We start from the raw sequence: 22,948 nt of genomic DNA, 5'->3' as shown, positions 1-22,948 counted from the left end.
TCAATTGAGGGAATTCCCTGGTAGTCCAGTGGTTAGGACTCTGAGCTTCCAATGCTGGGGTCCTGGGTTCAATCCCTGTTTGGGGAATTAAGATCCCACAAGCTGTGCAGTGTGGCCAAAAACCAAAACAAATAAACAAAAAAACTACAGATTCAATTAGAAAAATAATAAAGTCAACTGATTACACACTTTTAATTACATCTGAAAAATCCTTTGACAGCAGTGCCTAAATTAGTTTCTGATTGGATAACTGGGAGGTATGTGCACTAGGGGCCGGAATCTTGGGGGCCATCTGAGAACTCTGCCCACCACAGCAACTCTAGCTCTACCACTTTATTCTTTCCTCTTAAGCAAAAATGTAAATTCACCTTCTTCCCCTAACACACTGAGAATCACCAACATGGTGTGAAAGCTATTCGTTTGGATTTAAGATACATATACATTTATAGCTTTGATTACAAAAGCAATACATGCTTATTATGAGAAAAATTCCAAATAATACGGAGATGGCTTATGTAGAATCTAAGTCATACCTAATCCCATTACAAACCATAACCCTTGCTGGAATTGGCATAGATTCAACCAAAACTTTTTCAATGCATTTACTAACATTTGTATATAATTCACAAATACATTCATTCACTTTAGATCTCCTAGACTAGGTCAAATCATCCAAGCACAGAACTTGATAACACTGTGTCCTTATTCTGCATAACTCACATTAAGTTTTACCCTTATTTGAAATTTGTAAAAATTAATGAGTATCTCTTCTAAAAGGCTGTGTTTTTTTGGGGGGGTGGGATGTGGATGTACCTGGGTCTGTTTGTGCTCACCATCACATTCCCAAAGAATATGAAGCTGAATGAATGTACTTTTTTTTTTTTAATTTAAATTTTTTGGCTGCACGGCATGTGGGATCTTAGTTGCCCAACCAGGGATCGAACCCACGTCCCCTGCATTGCAAGCATGGAGTCTTAATCACGCTTGGACTGCCAGGGAAGTCAGAAGCTGAATGAACAAAGTAGTGAATGAATGAATAAACGAACAAAACAAACACTACAGCAAGTTACTTTTGACTCTTTATCAATTCATTCATCCATATTTATTGAGAGTCCACTATGTGCCAGAATCCATTCTAGGCGCTGAATCATGGAGCTCGTTCAATACTGCTACTATATGATGTGCTTCATTTATTTAACCAGTGTACTCTTAGTGGGCTTTTAGGTTGCTTCCAATTTTTCATTATTACAAACAATGCTGTGTAAGCATCTTTATACATACATCATTGATCAGAAAGGAGGTACCTTTGTAGGATTAACTCTTAGATGTGGAATTGTTCTTTCAAACGAAAAAATAAGTTAAAACTTGGGCCAAATTGCCAAACTTTCCTCCAAAAGGTTTATAATAATTCACACTCCTAATAGTAAGTCTGCCTGTTTCTCTAGGGTATAACTGATCTCATACATATTTAAAATGATACTTTACTTTTACTTATATTTCTTTAATTATGATTTATTTGCCATTTATATTTTCCCCAAGGAGAAATCTGATGGAAAATATACAAACTTTTTCATCCTACAACCACAAAAGATATACAGTTATATGATTATGTAGAAGTATGGGAAAATACATTTGCCTCAGGACAATCTGATGTGTTTTTTATTTCAAGCCTCTGTAAGATTTAAGAGAATCTGGCATACTTGAGAATTTGTCACTGTCACCTTGCGATTTCAATTTAAAACATATAATTGATTACAGACTGATGCTTTTTACATTGAAAGCCATATAATTTTGCATGAATTTATTAAATTTGTAAAGAGTACTGAAGAAAAATTTGCTGGTTTGGCATTAGAAATTCTTAAGAAAATCAGGTATATTAAATTTACAAATGTTTACAATCTTTTAGTTACCTAAGCTTGTAAACTGGATTCCAGGTGTCCCCCATTTTTCGAAAGTTCGCTTTACGCACTTCACTTTTACAAAAGACCTACAATAGTACCTGCTTTCGCTAACCAAGAGAAATCCAAAGGGCATTTTTGCTTTAACAGAAAAGGTGAAAAGTGAAAAGAGCGATCAGCGTTTGTTTTGCAGCGAACTGTTACAGAGGAAGTGTGTATTCCGAGCAGTGGAGTGGCACTGCCAAGCTCCTTCCCCTGGAACTACACTCAGCATCTCAGCATCACGCCACCACAGTTTTGAACTGTCTGTGAACATCCGTACTTTTTCTCGATTTATTCTGTGCATCCTTTAGAAAGATGTGTCCTAAGGTAATCATTTCTTTGCTTTATGCCATTTTGGCTTACGAAAGTTTTCACAGGAACTCTCTACTTTTGGGTAGCAGGGAGAACCTGTAATTGGTTAGGGGAATTTAATGTTATATGCATTTTAAACGAACATTAATCTAAGAACAAGTAAACGTAGTTGTTCATTTTATACAACAAAGGCGACATTATGTAAGAGGCAGAGCAGAAAGAACCTATAACCCTGTTGGGGGAACAGAGCCCTTGTGCTCAAATTGGAACCTCCCCGCCGCCATGCTCCAGGCATGTGAGGTGATGAAATGTCTTTATTGCTCAGGCCTCTATTAGTCGGGCTTTCTGTGATTTGCAGCTGAACATGTTCCTAAATGAAACAGCAATTAAAATGCAGTGTTCACCAACAGTGGCCTATTGGAAAGGGATGAACCAGGAAGATGGAGGCTGGAAGTGAATCTAACGAACACTCAGCCAGCATATACTATGGCAAGGGGATGTACAAGGTGCTGGGGGGACAGATGAAGAAGGCAGAAGAGCTTGTGTCCTGGTGAGGGGATGGACAGTAAGAGCCAGTGGTTATAAGATGTGAAAGTGATGCCGTAGAGGGCTGCACTCAGGAAGCACCAAGGAGGGGCTTCAAAATCAGCGTGAAGAATAACAGAAGGCTTTCCAGAAGAGGGGCCACTTGGGCTGAGTTTGAAAGATGAAGATGAGAAGGCAGAGATGTTCCAGTAAGAGGCAAAGCTTGTGCAAAGGTGCGGAGGAATGGAACAGTGTGGTGTGCTGGAGGAATAGTTTCTTATGGTTAAAGGTACACAGCACAGGACAGTGATACTATGCCTTGTCCCTTACCTAGAGAGTATATTTAAAATGCAGAGCTTAGGGACTCACCCCCAAGGAGTGGGGTGAATCATCACACCACAGGAATCTGCACTTTAGCAAGTATCTGGGATATTGTGATATGGGTGCTCCAGGTCTACACTTAGGAGCACGCTGCTATGTCGCTTAAGGGCTTGAACTTGAGTGTCACACACATGAGTTGCAGTCTGGTTCTACCACTTACTTTGGACACGTTTCCTAAGCTCTCTATGCCTCAATTTCCTTATCTGTTTAAACCACCAAGTTACTGAGAGGTTTAAACAAGAGGAAAAGCAAGCACCTAGCACAGTGCCTGGCACATAAAGGGCAGCTCAGTAAATGTTAGCCATTAGGATGATTTGGACAAATGGTAGGCAATGAGTCTAAAAAAAAGAGACAGAAACCAAATCATTAAAGGGCTTAGGTGTTAAGCTAAGAAGTTTATGTTTACCATGAAAGCTGTAAAAATCATTGTAGGTCATGGCATGATGTGATCAGATTTGAATCTGAGAGAGGTTCCTGTAGAAGACAGTCTGGAAGGAAGCCTTCCCCAACTAAAAAGCTACAGCAGCAATCCAAACAGGGAGTGGTAAGGGCCATGAGAACTAGGGGCTGAGGAGTTGGGGGTTACAGGAGATGCTGAGCCGGTAGGATCTATAGGGATTGGAGAATGAACGTAGGGATCATGGAAAGTGAAAGGGCAGCACGCAAGATGAATCTGATTTCTGGACTGGGCAGTGGAGTTTATGATGGAGAGTAATTGTTGGCATTTAGAACAGTGCCTGGGGTCATGCCTGGTCTAGCACTTAAAATAACTCCCAGCACTGGTAGATATGATGATTCATGCATGAGAATGATTTCACTGGAGCCATGAAGTAGGAGCTCATGGGTTGATAAGGGAATGGGAATGACAGTGGTGCGAACACAAGTCCTTTCCAGAAGCTTGGCTAGAGAGGGTACGAGGGATAGACAAGAGCTAGATGACAGGGGTCAAGGGAGAGGTTTTCCCCAAGATGACTGACTAGAGGATGCTTAGAGGGAAAAGCCAGTAGAGAAGTTAAAGATGTTGGAGAGGTGAGTGATAGAGTGATAGAGCAGGATCCTGGTATAGTGAGAGGCACCAAAGCACAGATGCAGGGCTGAGCTGTGCGGGTAGCAGGATAAATACTTCTTCCATATGTGCAGATGCAAATATGTTTGCTGGTATCAGGAAGCTACAGGATTCCCTCCCCACGCTTGATCGCCTGACTATTCTCAGTGAATGCCGCCTCCATCTGCCAAGTGGGATTACGCCAAGTCAGAGGAGTGGAGTAAAAACTTGGGACTAGCAGATGCAGGCAAAGGGAGAAGGCACTTATGGATGTTGCCCGATAAGCACTGCTGAGAGCCACCTGGTGTCACTTTTCTCCAGCTGTGCTCAGCTGCTGTGCTGGGGGAACAAGCAGTGATTCAGAACTGGACCATGTTGTTATCTGGCAAGTGGGAAGAAGGGACCTGATTTCACAACAGCACTGAGCGCTGAGGCCAGAGACTAGTGTTTGGAGTGATGAGCCAATGGCAAAAATAAGGATGCCGATGGCAGTAAGAGCAGCAATATCAGAATAAAAGACTGTAAGCTCCAAATACTTTGAATCAGTTCTGGTTAAAACCATAGTTAAAAATCATTGTCATAAGCAACTACAAGACTTAATTAGAAGCCTTGGCAGGAAAGACGTTTATTGATACTAATACAGGTGCTTTTGGGAATACAAAGCCCTAGGTTAGCTGTCACTGGAAAGATGAGAAAACTGAAAAACATTCACAAGTAAGTCATCATACGTGCGCGCACACACACACACACACAAAGCACTAGCCAGGTAGAATAAAGGTCTTAATAATACCTATTCTGTATCTTACTTTCCTGAAATTGAGTTTCTGATAGGTCTGTTTGCTGTGATAATTTGCTTTTTAAATGGAAATATCCTAAAAGAATATAATACTTAACCTCAAACACAGGTTTATTACAAAGGCTGTTTTTCATGTTTGCTGTGAGAAACTGAATTTACTACGTTTGTTATAGAAAACTGCATTTGTTAGAATGTTTGTTTTAAGAAGCTGGATCTATCATCCAGGTTATAATAGTCATTACAGTGCCTACGTGTATAAATTCACCATCTCTGACCTCATTAACTTCATTTTGTAACTCTATCACTTTGTAAGTGGCATCAATTCACTTGCTTTTCAGAGCAACAAAACCCTTTGTCTTTGTTTTCTCCCTACAGGCCTGTTTGAGAAAAATAAACTCCATGATTCTAAAACAAATGCAAAGCATGTTTCTTTGTCAACAATAACGAACATTTATTGAGCACATTCTAAATGCCAGGCACTGTGCAAGCACCTTTGCATACATTATCTTATTCCAGCCTCACAACAGCCATGTGAGGTAGGTACAAGGATTATCCCCTCTTAGAGATGAGGTTGAGCAGCTTCCTCAACAAAACACCACCAGTCAATTGTATTATGAAGAGCTGTTTGGCCTGGAGAAGTGAAAGCTCTGGGGAAAAGACAGCCACAATAACAACCTTCTATTTGGGTGTTTTCATAATGGTAGAGTGACTAGCAACTTGGATCATAGCACAGGAGGGTAAGGAGCAAAGGGTAGAAGTTACAAGGAGAACATTCAAGATGAAAAAGGTTTTTCTAGGTCTAATGCAATACAGGAGAAGGAATTCAAGCACTGGGTAGGAGTTGAAATAGATGGCCTTCCAGGGCATCTATCCACTCTGAGTCCATTATTCTCTTCTTCCTTTGTATTTTCCACTTCTCTCAACTCATGGCTCTCTCTCCCTCTACCTAGTCCCATATACTGGTACATTCAGTCTTTCCTCCATTCAACAAACATTTACTGACCTGCACTGTCCAATACAGTGGTCACTAGCCACATGTAGCTGTGTAAGTTTATTAGAACTTATTAGAAGTAAAACAAAAAATTCAGTTATCAAATTGCATTAATCATATTTCAAGTGCTCAATACCCATATGTGGCTAGTGGCTACCATATTTGAAAGTTCTATTGGACAGTGCTGTTTCAGACAGCTGAAGTAATGATGGTAGCCACAAGAATGAAAAATCTGAGTTCCTGACCTTAAGGAATTTACAATCTTAGGGAGGAAAAAAAAACATCCAGCATTATTAAGAGCAATATACAGTGAGCTCTTGGTGTAAATCGGGCACTTTGCTAAGCCCTTTCTGAAGTGCCCCTTTAGCTGCATCCTCGTAACACCTTGAAATAGGTGTCATTATTATGCTCACTTTACCGAGGATAAGTAAAATACAGGTATACCTTGTTTTATTGTGTGTCACTTTATTGCACTTAGAAGGTATTGAGTTTTTTACAGATTGAAGGGTTTGTGGCAACCCCGCACCAAGCAAGTCTATTAGTGCCATTTTCCCAAGAGCATTTGCTCATTTTGTGTCTGTGTCACATTTTGGACATTCTCAAAATATTTCAAACTTTTCCATTATTATTACATTTGTCATGGTGAACTGTGCTGTTTGACATTAGTATTGCAAAAAGACTACAACCCACTGAATGCTCAGATGATGGTTAGCATTTTTTAGCAATAAAGTGTTTTTATTTATTTATTTTTGACCTCACTGCAGGGCTTGTGGGATCTTAGTTTCACGACCAGGGATTAAACCCAGGCCCTCAGGGCCCTGGGCAGTGAAAGCACGGAGTCCTAACTATTGGACAGCCAGGGAAATCCCCAGCAATAAGGTATTTTTAAGCTAAGGCATATACGGTGTTTTTTAGACATAATGCTATTGTGCACTTAATAGACTGCAGTATTGTGTAAACATAACTTTTATATCCACTAGGAAACCAAAAAATTCCTGTGAGTCGCTTTATTGCTGTGGTCTGAAACACAACCTGCAACATCTCGGAGGTATGCCTAACCTGTCCAACGTATGTGAAGAGTACTGTGGGGCCTCATGATCAAGGGTACATGTAGGCCCACAAAAGAAGGTGAACTAAACAAACTCCACTTACGAATTTTAAGGAAGGCTAGAAGAAGAGGATTAAAGCCAAATCTGTCCAGACCAGGCTTGCTCAACCCGTGGGCCACAGACTATCCACATCAAAATTACCTGGGGTGCTCCTTCAAAGTGCAGATCCCCTACACCCCATTAGGAGCCCTGTGGGCGGGGCCTGGGAACCTATGTTTTCAACAAGCTCCCCATTTCCGTCCCACCGATTCTTTCCTGTTCACTAAATGAGATTTGAGCACCACTGGCCCACACCAGCTGGTCCCTTTTATTCCGCCTTCCCCTGCCTTCGACCTGACTATGGATGCAGGCTGGAGGCTGCGCTGCCTAAGCTCGGGCAAGGCTCTCAGAGCCCCTGTTTCCCCTACGTAACATGGGGAGCCCGGCGGGCCCGCGGCGAGGCTGCCAGGAGGCCTCGCGCGTCAGCCGCCGGACGCACCGTCGGCGCCCAGGAAGCGCCGGCCCCACCTGGCCGCCCGAGTCCCGCCCCTCTCGGCCGGCCCGGGCTGCCTACCTTCGCAGATCTGCTCCCACAGGTTCTTGCCGGGCAGCTCCGCAACTTGCCCCGGCGAGACGCGCATATCCAGGGACACAGGAGACACGACGGGCCCTGGCGTCCTGGCGGTGATGGACGACTCAGTTGAAAGCGCCTGTTCCAAGCGCTGAGAGACGCTGGACACCCGTCCCGGCGCCGCCATGGCTGCAGTTTCCACGGCAACCACGCTCCCCGCGAGTCCGCGACCCGGAAGGAACCGCATCTTGCGGGGGCGGGCCAGCGAGTCGAGATTGACTTCCGGGTCACGGCGGAGTGGGTTTTCACGTGGAGGCGGGGAAGTTTGGCCTTTGGGTGAGTGAGGAGGGCGCCTACCAGGCAGGACGGAGCTGGGGCTAGAGACTGGGCCTGGGGACTTGCGCGGAGAACCGAGGGACTGGAGGACGACCCGCACCCTCAGATTCAAGTCCCCCCCGTCGCCGGTGTGCGCTCGCCCCGGCCTGGCCTGCGGCCGCAGTCTCCAGCAAGTTCTCCCGCCTTGGAGCTGGGCCCGGGACCCGGCGTAATCCCTCCTTCTGTGTTGGTGCGGAAGCTTTGGCGCGGTAGAGCCTTTGAGGAGGCAGTTTCGCCTCCCGGCTCTCTTGCTTCCCGCTAGTGAGCCTGCGGTGGGAGTGGGGTGTTGGTGCCATTATGCGGAGAGCACAGGCTCTGAAGTTAGGCGGGCTGGTTTCGAATCCCTGTTTTACCCCTTGCTGGCTTTGGCACACAGGGCAAGTAAATTAAAAGCCTCCAAGTCTCAGTTTTCACGTCTCTGAGATGGGTTACTCATACCGAGCCTCACGAGGCTACCGCGAGACTTTAAAAAGCGCTTTTGGAGAAAGCATTTGCGTTCGCAGGAGAAGCTGTAAGGTTCATTTCCTCTTCCCTTTTCCTTGAAGGAATGAATACATTTAGGATCTCAGGTTTGAAGAGAAGGATCTTCAGTGCTAAAGAGGAGGATGCTACAGTGATTTGAACGGCGGAGATGGGGAGAGAAGGGGATTAAGTTGGGGACAGCCTCTCCTTGGCTTCTTTGTTCTTATTCGATCTCTAGACCACTCCTCCATTTGAGGCACCCTTGGTGCCCTTGACTCCACCCTCTCCACGTTTGCACCTTCTCCCTCTCCTTTGCAGGCCCCTCTTCCTCAGCCCACCCATTTAAACGTTAGTATTCCTTAAGTTTCTGTCTCAGGCTCGTTCTGTTCAAGGCTTACTTACCATCCATATATTCCTAAATTTACGTCACCCATGTCAGCCCAGTCACCTCTGAGCCTCATCCACCTGTCCACCAACATCTCCACATGGATATCTCAAGGCATCTGTTCCAACCAGCCTGTCTCCTTCAGCCCTCGCCTCCCCCGCTACCACCCCACCTCAGTTTCTTTGTCTTAGGGACTAGCACCACCATCCTGCACTTGCCCAAGCTGGAAACCTCTGTCCTTCAGAACGTTTCCTGACAACTGGTAGGCCAGATTAGATGACCTTTCTTACCCTGACCTTACCCCTATGCTTGCTTTTATCACCTGTATCATTGTTAACACACGTCTTTCCCACCCACACCTACCTGCTTCTTGATGGCAGAGTCATCTCTTGTTCACCTCTGTGTCTCTAGCATTCCTTCCTTCGTTCAGTGAGTATTTATTGAGCACCCGCTCTGTGCCAGGTATAGAGCTGGGCCCTGGGAATACAACAGAAAACCAGACAGACAGGAGTAAGCGAGTGAGTATTCCTTTGGCTCTCCAGGTGCTCCTGGAGCCAATTATGAGTGAACTTGAGCTACAGCTCTGGCCTAGCCTGGCTCTTTGAAGCAGCTAAAACTAAGGTCCAGTATGGACCCTCTGGGCTCTGAAGAAAGCTGCAGGATGGAGAAGCTCCCTGGCCTTTCCCGCCCACTGTCCAAAGCTCCTGTGAGAAGCCGTTTGTTTCTGGATTCCTTGAGTGTCACCAGGTCATCTAGTCCAGGGAGCAGGAACTGGGGTGGTGACTGGTGTGAGAGACGTAGTACAACAGGAAGCTGAAATGTACTTGAGGACCCAGCCCCTTCTCATAGGCGCCTCCTTGACCCCCACCCAGCCCTGCCAAAGGAAAAAAAAAAAAAGCTGAGTGTTCAAGGTTGCTCTGTGCTTTCTCCAGTCATTAAATGTTGACAATTTATTTGAAAAATTAAAAACAGTGGATCCCCCACAGCTGGATGTGGCCTCCGTCTCCCTCCCCTCCCCCTCCCCTCCCCTCCCCTCCCCTTCCCCTCCCCTCCCCTCCCCCTCCCCTCCCCCTCCCCTCCCCTCCCCCTCCCCCTCCTCCTCCTCCCCTCCTCCCCTCCTCCCTCCGCCTCCTCCCCCTCCTCCCCTCCTCCCCTTCCTCCCTTCTCTCTTCCTCCCCTCCCCCTCCTCCTCCCCCTCCTCCTCCCCCTCCTCTCCCTCCTCCCCCTCCTCACTCCTCCCCCTCCCCCTCCCCCCCTCCCCGCTAGCCTCTGATCTGATCTGGTTCAGTGCCTCTTTTATGGATAGGAAAACTCAGGCCCGGAGAAGCCAGTGCTGTGTGGCAAGAGTATGTGAGTCACCATTTGAATGCAGGCGTCCTCAGCCCCAGCTGGGGCTCCTCACCATGCCTTGCTGCTGCTCTCATTACTAGCCACATGGGAAGGTAATTAGAAGAGTAAGTCACCCTCGGTGCATGCGGGGGCAGTTAATTTTCAGACGCAAAGCTGAAGCGCTCTTTAGATGAAGCAAGGGAATGGATTAATTGTGTCACAGTTACTGCCTCTGGTGACAGTCAGCAAGAGGAGCTGACCTCAGGATTTCTGTCCCCTTCATCCAGTAAAAGGTAAGCCCCAGGGGCCGTGCCTGGCCTGTGGCTTGAGTGCAGTTGTGCCCTCAGTGGCTGGCACAGGGTACGTTTCTGGAGAGAATGACTAGGCTTAGAGGTTTGAGGAAGGGGATTAGGAAAGGGAATCAGTGATGTACCAAGCACTTTCCATGGATTAATGTTTATTCTTTCCAACAGCTCTTTGAGGAAGGAAGTGTTATCTCCCCCCATTTTCAGCTGGGGAAGTTAAGGCTCAGCGAGGATAGGTGGTTGACTTAAGGTGAGGGAGCAGCTTGGATTTCAGCCTGGGGCTGTCAGGATTTAAACTCCATTCTGTTTCTTTGATCATATTTCCCTTTGCTCCACAGGAATCATGCCCATTTTCCCAACCCCTAACCTTTCAGACCATCCACTCCAGGAAACGTGACTTTTGGTAATACCTAGTGGAATTGTACTCAGGCTGGCTTGGCATGGGGATAACTTGTACCACTTCTTTTTTCAGGAATGATCACTAAGACTCACAAAGGAGACCTGGGCCTTGGGCTCCCAGAGAAAAAGAAGAAGAAGAAAAAGAAGGTAGTTAAAGAACCAGAGACTCAATACTCGGTTTTAAACAGTGACAGTTATTTTGCTGAGGTTTGTCCCACAAGAGCCACATCACCCTCGAAGGATATGGTCCAAGAGCAGGCACCCGAAATGCCTCTAATGAAGAAAAAGAAGAAAAAGAAGGGTCACAGCACCGTCTGCGAGAAGCCCCTAGAACCTGAGACCATGTTACGTGCCAAACGGATTGAGCCATCGCCCAGCCCCAGGAAGCAGACACTTGGTCCATCTGAGTCCCTCGGTAGGGAAAAGAAGAAGAAGAGAAGGTCCGTGTCCCCTGGCTCAAGGGTGAAGACCTCCCCAGACCCCAGGCAGGGCGAGGAGGTGACCAGAGTTGGCAAGAAGCTTAAAAAACACAAGAAGGAGAAGAAGGCGCAGGGAGCTGCAGCCTTCTCAGCCAGGGACCCTTGGTTCTGTGAGGCCAGGGATGCTTTGTACACTAGCTCAGTTGGGAAAGGTGGCGTCCCTGAGCAGGCAGCCGCGGGACAGAAACGGAAGCAGGGGAGCCCCAGGGAACACAATATGAAGAAGAAAAAGAAAATCCACCAGGAGGGAGATATCCCCCTGGGGCACCCTGAGCTCTCCAGGTCTGTGGAGAGCAGCCGTAGGAAAGGAAGTAAAAAGAAGTCAGTCAAAGTTGAAGCTCCAGAATACATCCCAATAGGAGAGGACCCCAAGGCCCCTGTGAAGAAGAAAATGAAGTCCAAGAAAAAGGCAGAGCAGGCAGACACTGAGGAGCCAGCTCTGAAGAGGAAGAAGAGGAGGCAGGAGAGCAGAGTAGCAGGAGAACCTTGGGAGGAGGTAGGCTTCCTTCAGAAGCACACTGTTTTGGGAGACTAGGGTGGAAGTTGGGAGCGTGTGTGTGTGTGAGAGAGAGCATGCGCACACACAGGCACTCAGCTTTTTAGCTGCCAGAGCCCTGACTAAACTGACTTCAGTCAGAAAAGGGGATTTATCAACACATGTAACTAGAAGGTTTGAGAGCTACTACCTTCAGGTATAGCTGGATCCAGGTGCTAGTGTAATAGTCTCAATAATACAGGTATCCCTTGCTATCGAAACTTTACCCAAGTTCTCACTATCTGCACTCAGGATCTGGATTAATCAGAATAAGCTTTTCAGATAAATCCCTGTGTTTCTGAACTCTTGCCACTTGCTATCTAAAGCTCAGGAACCAAATAGTTTGAGATAATATGATGTCCATAGCTATCTGCGCTCAGGATACACAATTTAGGGATCAAATAGATTTAGATTGCAGGAGATGCCTGTGTGGCTTTCCCTAGCTCCGGGCTTTGTATTTTTCAATGCTGGTTTTAATGTCAGGTTCCTTCCCACCCCAACCCCGTGGTGAGATGCTCCCAGCATCTCCAGCCTTTCTTCATAGTAGTTAAGCCACCCCCAAAAGGAGAGGGGTGGCCCCTCCTAAACTATTACAGGGAACGTCCCAGCACTGCTCTCCCAGATCTCAATTGGGTCACAAACCAGAAGCCCAGATCTGAAGCCAGTGGGCAGGGGCTGAGGGTGTCAGTCCCACTGGAACTCCGCTCTCTGAAACTGGGGGAGCTGGTTTCTGAGAGGAATACCGGGGCCCTGTTACCAGGAGGAAGGGAGGGGATGGCGGCCTGGTGAAGATGGCAGAGATGTGCTCTCCACCTTGGCGGGCTTCCTTGACTGGGGAGGGGAGGGAGGAGGCGGGCTGAGCACTGGGACTCGGCAGGCGATGTGAGGGAACAGAGCCGTCCAGGGCTCACCACAGTGACGCGGGGTACCAGGCAGAGCACACCCGAAGCGAGGACGTGGCAGTTGTCACTGCTGAGGGACTAGGGGAAAGTGGCCAACCTGAATCTTACTGTCAGATGGTCCCGCAGGGGCTGAGGCCAGTGAGAGAGGGTGGCCCGGGAGAGCATGGCCCATGCAGGCCCAGCAAGGCTTCTGTGTGGGAGCTGAGACCTGTGAGGGGCTGGGGCCGCCTGTGCTGAGGGAGCAGCAGGTGCAGAGGCCCTGGGAGGAGCAAAGAGGCCGGCGTGGTGAGAGCCAGGCCAGCTGGGGTCCCGGCAGCGTCTGGATTTCCATGTAAATGAGATGGGAGCCCCTGGAGGGTTCTGGGGAACGGGTGGTGTGGCCCAGTTGAGGTGGTTTTATTATTTTTTAATTGAGACGGCGTTGACATATAACATGATGTAAATTGAGGGTGTACCCGAGCTGCTGTGTGAAATGCACCAGTGCTGGGGGCAGGGAAGCAGAGTTAGAGCCTGTCCTGGTTGTCCAGGCAGGAGAGAAGGTACCGACCAGAACTTCGGAGCTGGGGGGCTGGGGCGGGGTATGGAGGAGAGAACCGGGGGGATTCGGGTTTGCTGCAGGCCCCCAGCCCTACCTCTGCATTCCCTGGCCCTCGCCAGCCCCTCCTCCCCCACTGTCAATGGGGGCCTTGGCCTTTCTCCTCTTGCTGGTTTGGTGTCACCCTGGGAAGTGAGGTGACGCCTGGCGGGAAAGGTTGTGCTCTAGGCCTGAGTCGGGAGACCTGGGTTAGTGTCAGCCCTGTCCCTGAGCTGTGGGGTGACCTCACGATAGTCACTTCACCTCTCTGAGCCTTAGTGCGTCCATCTGTCAGATAGGTCAGGGCCGCAGTCTTGAGGACAGAATTGGGGAGAATCGTGGAAGAGAAAGGATGGCAGGTGTTCTGTGGGCGTAGCGCTCCAGTCTCGAGTCTTTTCTGGACTCTGTTGCGATCTCATCCGGCTGGGCTGCCAGGGCAGAGGCCATCGTCCGCTCGAGCCTTACTCCTTCTGCCCTCTTTGCAGGAGCCAGACACGGACTTGGAGGTAGTGTTGGAAAAGAAGGGCAACATGGACGAGGCGCACATAGACCAGGTACGACCGGTCCTCGTCCTCCCGGGCATCTTCCCTTCCCCAGACGCACACTCTCCCCCCGCCAGGCCACGAGATCCTGGTCCCAGAGGCATCAGGGACTCCAAAGGCAACGAGGCCAGCCTCTGCCGCCTCTCCAGTGGTGGGGAGCCTGTGGCCTCCCCCACTTCATGCTGGGAGAGCTGTTCATTGCCTTGACTTTGGCTCAGGGGCTGTCTGGTCCTTCAGAATCCCAGGCTGAGGTTGTCCTCCTCATAACCACTGCAGGGGGAAAAAGGGACATGTCCCTGTGACCTGCAGCCAGGCAGTGGGCACGTGCTCTGCCCGGCCCACGCGTCACCACCTCCTGGCCTCCATTCAGGATCATTTTATTTATTTATTTATTTTGGTCTTTTGCAACTTTATTTAAATATAATTGACATACAAGAATCTGCACATATTTAAGGTGTACAATTCGATGAGTTTTTTTTTGCGGTATGCAGGCCTCTCACTGCTGTGACCTCTCCCGTTGCAGAGCACAGGCCCCGGACGTGCAGGCCCAGCGGCCATGGCCCACGGGCCATGAATTGTCTAGGCACCTTTGTAAAAAATCAGTTGACTGTGTGTGTGTGTTTGTGTGTGTGTGTGTGTGTGTGTATGTGTGTGTGTGTGTGTGTGTGTGTGTGGTGGGTCTATTTTTAGACTCTTGTTGAGTTTCATTGATCTGTATGTCTATCTTTACACTAACACTTCATTGTCTAGATTATTGTAACTATATAATGTCTTAAATTAGGTAGTATAAGTCTCTAGTATTTGTTCTTTTTTAAGTTGCTTTGGCTATTTCAGGTTCTTTGCACTTCTGTATAAATTTTAAAATTAACTTGTTGGTTGCTACCAAAAAATGCTGCTGGGATTTTGATTAAGATTGCCTTGGGCTTCCCTGGTGGCGCGGTGGTTGGGAGTCCGCCTGCCGATGCAGGGGACGCGGGTTCGTGCCCCGGTCTGGGGGGATCCCACATGCCGTGGAGCGGCTGGGCCCATGAGCCATGGCTGCTGGGTCTGTGCGTCCGGAGCCTGTGCTCCACGACGGGAGAGGCCACAGCAGTGAGAGGCCCGCGTATCGCAAAGAAAAAAAAAAGATTGCCTTGAATCTACAGACCAATTTGGGGAGAATTGACATCTTAACAGTATGAAGGCTTCTGATCCATAAACATGGCATCTCTGTCCATTTATTTAGGTCTTTAGTTTCTCTCAGTATTGTTTTATAGTTTTCAGTGTACAGGTCTTGCATGTCTTTTGTCAAATTTTCCTTAAGTATTTTATATTTTTGATGCTATTGTAAATAGTATTTCAGTTCAATTTTTATTGTTGTATATATTGCTAGTATATAGAAATGCAGTCGTTGTACAGGAGCATTAGGAGAAGTTGTTCTCTTGTGGACCAGCTTCTGCTTCTGTTGTGCCCAGATCCTGTGTGGGAGCTGGACATTCTAGAATTGGGATATTTTTATGATCCTGGACCCCCAGGCCTATCAGGACAGCATAGTAACCACATAGGTACAGCCTTGGGCCATTACTAATGAGGTTACTTTGGCAGTCACTAACCTCGGGACCCCCATGTAGGTGGCTGTGAAGACCAAACGAGGCTGTTTGGGAGGCGCTCAGCAGGGGCCTGCCCGAGACCTGTGCTTTGTAAGTGGCAGCCGTTCACCTGCCTGCATCCTCATGCTGTGTCAGCCAGTAATTGCTGGACAGAAGCAACAGGGTGTGATGTGGGGACGGCCCGTGTCGTGGCCCTGCCGCTCCAGGAGAGAGAAACGGAGGAGTGCTTGCAAGGCAGCTGACTACAAGGAGGGGGGCCTACAAGATGCTGCGAGGAAGTTCCTAATGCCTTTAGGGTGTTGGGGGCCTCTCTCCCTGGAGGGGAGGGGCTGAGGTAGTTGGGGCGGAGAGGCTCAGTAGGATGATGCTGACAGGGCCCAGTCCAGGGCCTGGCACAGAGCGCAGGCCCCCCAGAACCAGGGTCTCCCCAGCCTCCTGCAGGTCTTCATCGTTTGGGGACAGGGGCCCGGGCTGCAGTGGCTGGTGGGGAGAATGGAGGTGGGGCCCTGACCTGTCCAGGCCCAGCCCCTGCCCTCGGCGCCTCTCCCAGGTGTCGCGCCGCTCACAGGGGCAAGGCCCAACAGCCACCTCTTTGCTTCTTATGAATTCGTGCCTATTAAATACCTCACGGTTTTAAAGAAAACGTCTGTTTTGGGTGACAGATGATCTCAATGTAAGTGAAGCTTTCTGCCCCACAACTCTCCCTTTCTTTTTCTGGTAAAAAGTTCATTGTGTTAAAAAAAAAAAATAGGGGCGGGGAAAGCAACCTGAAATCCTACCACCCAGCGGTCTCCAACTTTTTTGGCACCAGGGACCAGTTTTGCGACGGGGAGCAGCAGATGAAGCTTCACTGGCCGCCGCTCACCTCCCGCGGACCGGGTGTTGGGGACCCCTGCTACCACCTCATAGTCATCACTGTTAACCCTTTGTTGTTATATCCTTCTAGATTTTTCCTTTGTAACTGTGTATGTGTGATTTTAAAGCAGTGTACAATCATGCTCTGTATACTGTTCTTTTCACTTTTTTCATTTAGCTGGTGAGCTGCTTTCCGCTTCAGTGAGTGCACATCCACATTGTTCCCCGTCAGCAGCATGACTCTGACATAGGAATATACCATCATTTCTCTCATCCCTACAGCTGCCCTTTGGATTTGTTTTATGCAGTTTCTTTCTTTTTTTTTTTTTTTTTTTAATGGCTGCATTGGGTCTTCGTTGCTGTGCGCGGATTTTCTCCAGTTGCGGCGTTGCGGCGCATGGGCTTCTCATTGCGGTGGCTTCTCTTGTTGCGGAGCATGGGCTCTAGGCGCGCGGGCTTCAGTAGTTGTGGCACGTGGGCTTCAGTAGCTGTGGCTCGCAGGCTCAGTAGTTGTGGCGCATGGACTTAGTTGCTCCACGGCATGTGGGATCTTCCCGGATCAGGGCTCGAACCCATGTCCCCTGCATTGGCAGGCAGATTCTTAACCACTGTGCCACCAGGGAGGTCCTGTTTTATGTAGTTTTGAACTATATGAATGGTCACCTCATTTCAGCCTGTGGTAGATTAGAAGAGGAGGGGCCACAAACTGGGAGCAGCTAAAGTCACACCTGAGCCCTTGGGCCCTAGAAGCTTCTGTATCAAACCACAGGGTCACTGGTGCGCTGACTGTGGCCTTGAGCCTCTCTGGTAACAGTGTGCAAGGTGTCCCTGCTGTGTGCCAGGGACTCTGTCTTACATTCTGCACCACAATTCATCGTGGGGCTGGGGGCTTTCTTACACCAACCAGCAATTCCCCGACACCACGCGGTGTCCTGCAGTTCAACTCAGTCTGACGCTGTCTATCTGGAGATACCGTCAGACCGCTCAGGTGAAGGGCTCAGTCCCGCCAGACTGCTCTCCACCCCTGTCCCCCGTTCAGACACCAGTCTTAGGCCAGGTTGTCACCTGTGCTTCTGATCAGAGCTACAGATCAGAGGTTCCAAAGACCTCCTCCTCAGCTTCAATTAATTTGCTAGTGGCTTACAGAACTCAGAGAAACATTTTACTCGCCAGATTACTGGTTTATTATAAAAGGATATAACTCAGGGACAGCCAGGTGGAAGAGACGCACAGGGCAGGTGTGTGGGAGGGAGCGTGGAGCTTCCATGCCCTCTCCGAGAGCTCCACTCCCTAAATCTCCAATGTTCACCAACCCAGAAGCTCTCTGAACCCTGACCTTTTGGTTTTTTGTGGAGACCTCATTACAGAGGCACGGTTGATTAAATCATTGGCCGTTTGGTGGCTGAGCTCAATCTCCTCCTCCACTCCCCTCCCCAGAGGTCAGGACTGAAAGTTCCAGCCCTCTCATCGGTGGTTGGTTCTCTTGGCAACCAGCCCCCATCCTCAGGTGCTTACAAAAGTCACCCAATTAACGTAACAAAGGACACTTTGATTGTTCCCATCACTTAGGAAATTCCTAGGGTTTTTGGAACTCTGTGCCAGGAATGGGGATGAGTTTATATATATATATATATATATATATATTTCTTGTCATATATTTCTTACTATAAACCACAGTATTGCAGTTCTCCGTCTCCCATTTATCCTCCAAGGTAGCTGATATTTCCATCTCTTTGCAGATAAATAGACCACGGTACAGAAAGATTAATTGACTTACGCAAGACCACACAACTAGTTAATGGCAGTGGTAGGATTCAAACTAGCCTGTGCCTGACTCCAGAGCCTGTGTTCTTTCTAGAAGATGATACTGTCAGCAAGAAAGTTAACTACAATATCTTCTGTACAGGCAGGGCTTTGGGCATGTGTTTTGAGAAAATTTCCACCCCAGATGGCTCTTACAAACAGAAGAGTTTCTAATGCTAAAGGTGGATAAGCTTCAGTGTCTAGGAAGAGTCATTCTTTTATTTATTTATTTATTTATTTATTTGGCTGCACCACTCAGCGCATGGGGTTCCCCAACCAGGGACTGAACCACTCGGGCCCCGGCAGTGAGAGTGCTGAGTCCTAACCACTGGACCGCCAGGGCGTTCCGCTGGAAGATTCATTCTTAAGGAATGGAAAAGAAGGGTGAATGAGGCCTGCACGTTTTAGGCCAAGGGATTGCCCCTCACATGATTAGAGGGTATTTTTGACAAATGCCTCCCCACCGGTCTGCAGCAGAACAAAGCTGCCCATCCCCCTCCAGTCCCCCCACCCCACCTCCTCTCTGTCCTGGGTTTGAAGCTCGAAACCGGCTGTCTCACTGTGCTCTTTCCTATCCTTTCCCTTGCTCAGGTGAGGCGAAAGGCCTTGCAAGAAGAGATCGATCGTGAGTCGGGCAGGACGGAAGCTTCTGACACCAGGAAGCAGACGGTAAGTTTCACGCTGGGCTCTGAGAGGGGTGCTCCCGCCTCCTCCTCACCTTGCAGGGACGGCAGACCAAGTCCATCTGGCCCAAAAGCAGCCCCCGCCCACCAGCCGGCTCCCTGCTCCGCAGAGCTCGTCCTGAGCTACTTTCCTTTCTTGGGAAAGGGGTGCTTGCCCCGCTCCTGGAGAGCTGGCCGCTTGAGCTAAGCAGCCTGGACCTTGTCTCTGGCTCTGGACGGGCGGGGTGTCCCAGTCATCAGTCGCTGGGGGCACGTGATGGCGAGCTCTTCCCAGCAGTGGGTGGTGCCCTCAGAAAGCTGCTGGGGCAGGGGCGGGGGCAGAGGTGGCAGGCCTCTGGTCCAGTTGGGATGGGAAATTTCCAAACCAGGCCCGAGGAGATGGCACGGGAGAGTGTATGGCATGGGGACCGCGAGGTCAGGCTGAAGAGAGGGACAGGAGGGCGCGGTGGGCAGGGCGGTGGGACCTGCTGGAGGGCGTTTATGTGGGGCAGCGGGGACTGGGGTAGAGGAGAGGGCAGAGGGGAGAGAAGAGAACTTGTTACTAAACGACGTGGATTCGGGAGAGGGGACAGAGGATCCAGATGACGGAAGGACTTGCCTCCTTGTAACACTGTCCTGAGCTTTCCTAGTGTAGCACAGGAAAGAACAAGTTGCTTTGGATCAAAAGACCTGAGATCAGTTCCTGGCTCTGCCACCTTCTATAGTTATGAGACTTTAGCAAGTAACTTCCCTTCTTTGAGCTTCAGTTTCCACACCCGTAAAATGGGACTCATGCTCTGGCCCAGAGGGGTATGGAATGGGGCTTTGTTATGTCATTCCTCTAGTGTCTCCTTTCTCTCCATCCTCTTGAACTGGGCAGAGCTGATAAGATTCCATGATTGAGTGAGGAAGGCCAGAAACAAGGCAGCGTCATCCAGAGCAGTGGCCCAGAGGCTATACCTGGAGGGACCTGACAGCAGGAGGGTGGTCCGGGGGCATAGGGGCTGGGATCTTCTGGGGATGCTTTAGGTGGCCCTGCCTCCTGAGACCTGGGGCCACTTGACTGCTGAGGCACGTGGTGGGGATTTGAGACCGGGTCCCCTCTCAGTGGGTCGGTAGCCCTGTGAGAGCAGGCTCACAGGACTGGTCAGCCTCTGGCAGCTCTCTCCTCAGACCCGGTGCGGGGCTGTCAGAGGTGGCCTCTCCTTCTAGAAAGTGAAGGCTTGGCAAGCAGTTGTTAATGCCTGTATTGGGGGCACTGTGAAGCTCGGAGAGCTTGTCACCAGTTCACTCAGGGCAGCTAGCTGTAGCAATGACTGGTTCTTACTGTTCTCCCAAAGCCTACCTAGAAATAAGCGCTAGGCTGGCATTTGGCTCACAGGCGGAGAGTTCCCAGGCGGCACAGAGGTCAGCAGTCCTGGCGGGGTGGGGTGGGTAGATGACCAGTTTTCGAGGACTTAAAGCGAACCAAGCGTCGGGCTCTGAGTTGTTGGTGTAAAACCTGATTCGAGCCTCAGTGAAGCTCTGTCGGGGGCTGTTAGGCCCCTGTTTTATAGATGAGGACATTGAGGCTCAGGGGTTAAGTTACTTGACCAGGGTGACGCAGGCGGGGCTCAATCCTAAGTCTTCGACGTCACAGTCTTCATGGGGAGCTGGGTTTCTGGCCTCGGCCACAGACACGGGAGGGAAGGGAGTCTTCTCTTGGGCCACTGCTCTGAGGGGCTCTCTTGCATTTTCCCAAACCTGGCCAACTCGTGCGTGGGTTGTAGAGTGCTCTGGGCAGGAATCGGGGCCCCCGAGTTCCTGGGCTAGCTCAGCCTCCGACTCGTGTGACCCTTCACCTCCCGGGGCCTCCACTCCTTTCCTGCTGTGAAGTGCAGCGCTTCTGCGAAGGGGAATGAATTTCAGACTCCCGCTTGCCCTCTCCACCCTCCAAAGGACGGAAACCTTAGGCTGATGGATGAGTAGCCAGCTGGTGAGGTGTGTCGTACTGTCTGCCGTGAATTGGGGGAGAAGGAGGAAGGCAGACGGGCAACTCAGTATGAAGGGTGGGCTCTGGTGTGGGCCAGACCCGAGATGGAGTTCCAGCAGGGTTACCAAGTAGGCTTGTGCCCCCAGTCCAGCTGCAAACCTCCATTTCTTCATCAGGAGAGTGGGAACCAACAGTATTCCTCACAGGGCTCTGGTTGGAGTTAAGATAATCCACTGCTGTGCCCGCAAGCACTGCGTGGTGCGCAGTAAGCCTTTGATCATCTGGATCCTCCCCGGCAAGGCTGGGGGCTGGGGGCTGGGGAAAGGAAGATGCTTTGGAAGCCAGGAAAGTAACCACCTGTTTTCTCTTACCACAGGGAACTCAGTTTGGCCAATGGGATACTGCTGGCTTTGAAAATGAGGAACAGAAACTGAAATTTCTCAAACTCATGGGTGGCTTTAAAAATCTGTCCCCTTCATTCAGTCGCCCCCCTAACATGGTCGGCAGGCCCAACATGGCCCTCAGCAAGAAGGTGGCCGACACCCTGAAGCAGAACCTGCAGCAGGACTACGACCGGGCCGTGAGCTGGAAGTACAACCGGAGGGCCGGCCTCGGCTTCTCCACGGCTCCGGACAAAATCTTTTATATTGACAGGAATGCATCCAAGTCAGTCAAGTTTGAGGATTAAACTCTCCTGTCTTGTCCCCCAGAACGGTTCTGTTACGCAGATGAAAGCCATAGGACAGTTGTCTCGAATCGAACTCCTGCAGAGATAAAGGACAACTATGTTGATGTGCTTGGACAAAGTGGGGTGAGGGCAGCTCGTTTCAGGAACCAGGAGAACATGTGAGTGGCTGAAACCTACTCTTTTCTGTGTGAAGCTTCCGTCCCTGTTGAAGACAGTGAGTATCCATAGCAGTAGCTCACACTTCTCCGGTGCTTACTATGTGCCGGGCACGTATGTGTCTTCCTTGCATTAATGTGTTTAATCTTCATGATTCTGAAACAGGTGCTATTATTATCCCCATCTTATAGATGAGGAAACTGAAGTTCAGGAATGAACTAATAACGTTGCCTGGGGTCACCCAGCCAGTGAGTGCCAAGTGTACTTTTGTGCCCCAAGACCGATGTCACTGTTCACCACACTGAATGTCCCCTCTAGGGAATCTCACCCAGAATACTCATTGAGGATTAAAATGCCTCAATTGAGGAAACAGAAGCTTTTTACATGCCTAGATCTCAAACAGGAAGCAGGATTAATGTAAACAGGGAGAAGCAAGCTCATTTTCCCTCCCCCTTCTTGGAGTAGCCACAGGCAAAGAGGCGTCTGGCTTGCCACCAAGCAGATGTGGCTGAGCTTCCTCTTCTGCTGGGAAATGTGTTTCTAAACCCATCTTGCCTTTTGCGTCTGCCGTCCTTCCACCCCAGTGGCAAGCTTGCATTTAATCTTCCTGCTTTAACTGGATTCTGAACAGGCATTTTAGGGAGCAGGTGGTTAGTCCTCCACACGAACGAACTGAAGGCACATTAATTCCCAGGGACGTGTTTACTGGATTCTTTTCAATCACGAGGAGGAGAATCCCAGGCGACTTCCCTGGAGGAGGTCGAATGCCGGGAGGCACAGACGCGGGGATGACAGGGCATTGCCTCATCAGCCTGGGAACAGTTTCCAAGCCTTGATGCTATAGCCAGCCTCACAAAGCTCCAGGTATAGCCACCTGAGTGACATGTGACCACCTTCTCCGCATTCACCTAGCATTTTGCTTCCCAAAATATCAGTTCTGATTGGGCCTTTTTCACACCACTTGACTTGAACTCCTGCTACAGACATCGTGTCTCAAGCAGGCCTGGACAGCCAGGAAATTCAGTCTCTCACGTGGCAGGGAGTCCTGTCCTGTCGTAGGGGTTGATTCAGCTTCCCATAAAGGAAACGAATGTTTCCTCTCGGCTCCATCATCCTCGGTGTTGGCTCCATCAGGCTGGTGGAAAGATGGCTGTAGCAGTTCCAGGCAGCGTATCAAGACACTAGACCATTACAGAGGAAGAAGAAAAACCTTCTTGTGGTTCAAGGAAACTTCCAGAAGCCCTTTTGTCATAACTCATTGCCCAGCAGTGGGTCACGTACCCATTC

General features: G+C 49.4%; 2 protein-coding genes across 5 annotated transcripts in view; one reads left to right on the top strand and one right to left on the bottom strand.

Annotated features, from left to right (window-relative positions):
- IQCK (IQ motif containing K) overlaps positions 1 to 7,836 on the bottom strand; it is a gene marked incomplete at both ends in the record, with an annotated part of 126,178 nt that extends 118,342 nt beyond the window's left edge. Inside the window, one exon of the mRNA XM_079718726.1 lies at positions 7,653 to 7,836. Coding sequence (XP_079574852.1) covers positions 7,653 to 7,836 — 184 coding nt within the window. The remainder of the gene's footprint in view (positions 1 to 7,652) is intronic.
- Positions 7,746 to 21,701, top strand: KNOP1 (lysine rich nucleolar protein 1). Of its 4 annotated transcripts, none has more exons than XM_079718722.1 (5): positions 7,746 to 7,985; positions 10,978 to 11,879; positions 13,880 to 13,948; positions 18,775 to 18,852; positions 21,194 to 21,697. In XM_079718722.1, the coding sequence occupies exons 1-5, from the start codon at positions 7,835 to 7,837 to the stop codon at positions 21,503 to 21,505; spliced, it is 1,512 nt and encodes a 503-aa protein (XP_079574848.1). In that variant the 5' UTR covers positions 7,746 to 7,834; the 3' UTR covers positions 21,506 to 21,697. The 4 variants fall into 4 exon arrangements, with proteins under 4 accessions (XP_079574848.1, XP_079574851.1, XP_079574850.1 ...); XM_079718725.1 differs by lacking the exon at positions 7,746 to 7,985 and adding an exon at positions 8,032 to 8,214 and having other exon boundaries at positions 21,194 to 21,701; XM_079718724.1 differs by lacking the exon at positions 7,746 to 7,985 and adding an exon at positions 9,362 to 9,389 and having other exon boundaries at positions 21,194 to 21,701.
- Positions 21,702 to 22,948: the final 1,247 nt, after the last annotated feature.

This window comes from Hyperoodon ampullatus (genome assembly GCF_949752795.1).
Source record: "Hyperoodon ampullatus genome assembly, chromosome: 14".
In the NCBI taxonomy this organism is placed as follows: Eukaryota; Metazoa; Chordata; class Mammalia; order Artiodactyla; family Ziphiidae; genus Hyperoodon; species Hyperoodon ampullatus.
This window is presented reverse-complemented; position numbering and strand designations above follow the sequence as displayed.

Coding starts and splice junctions, on each gene's coding strand:
- KNOP1 (XM_079718722.1), top strand. CDS start 7,835: ATGGCTGCAGTTTCCACGGCAACCACGCTCCCCGCGAGTCCGCGACCC. Junction 11,880..13,879: donor CAGGAGAACCTTGGGAGGAG/GTAGGCTTCCTT, acceptor CCCTCTTTGCAG/GAGCCAGACACGGACTTGGA. Junction 18,853..21,193: donor CTGACACCAGGAAGCAGACG/GTAAGTTTCACG, acceptor CTCTTACCACAG/GGAACTCAGTTTGGCCAATG.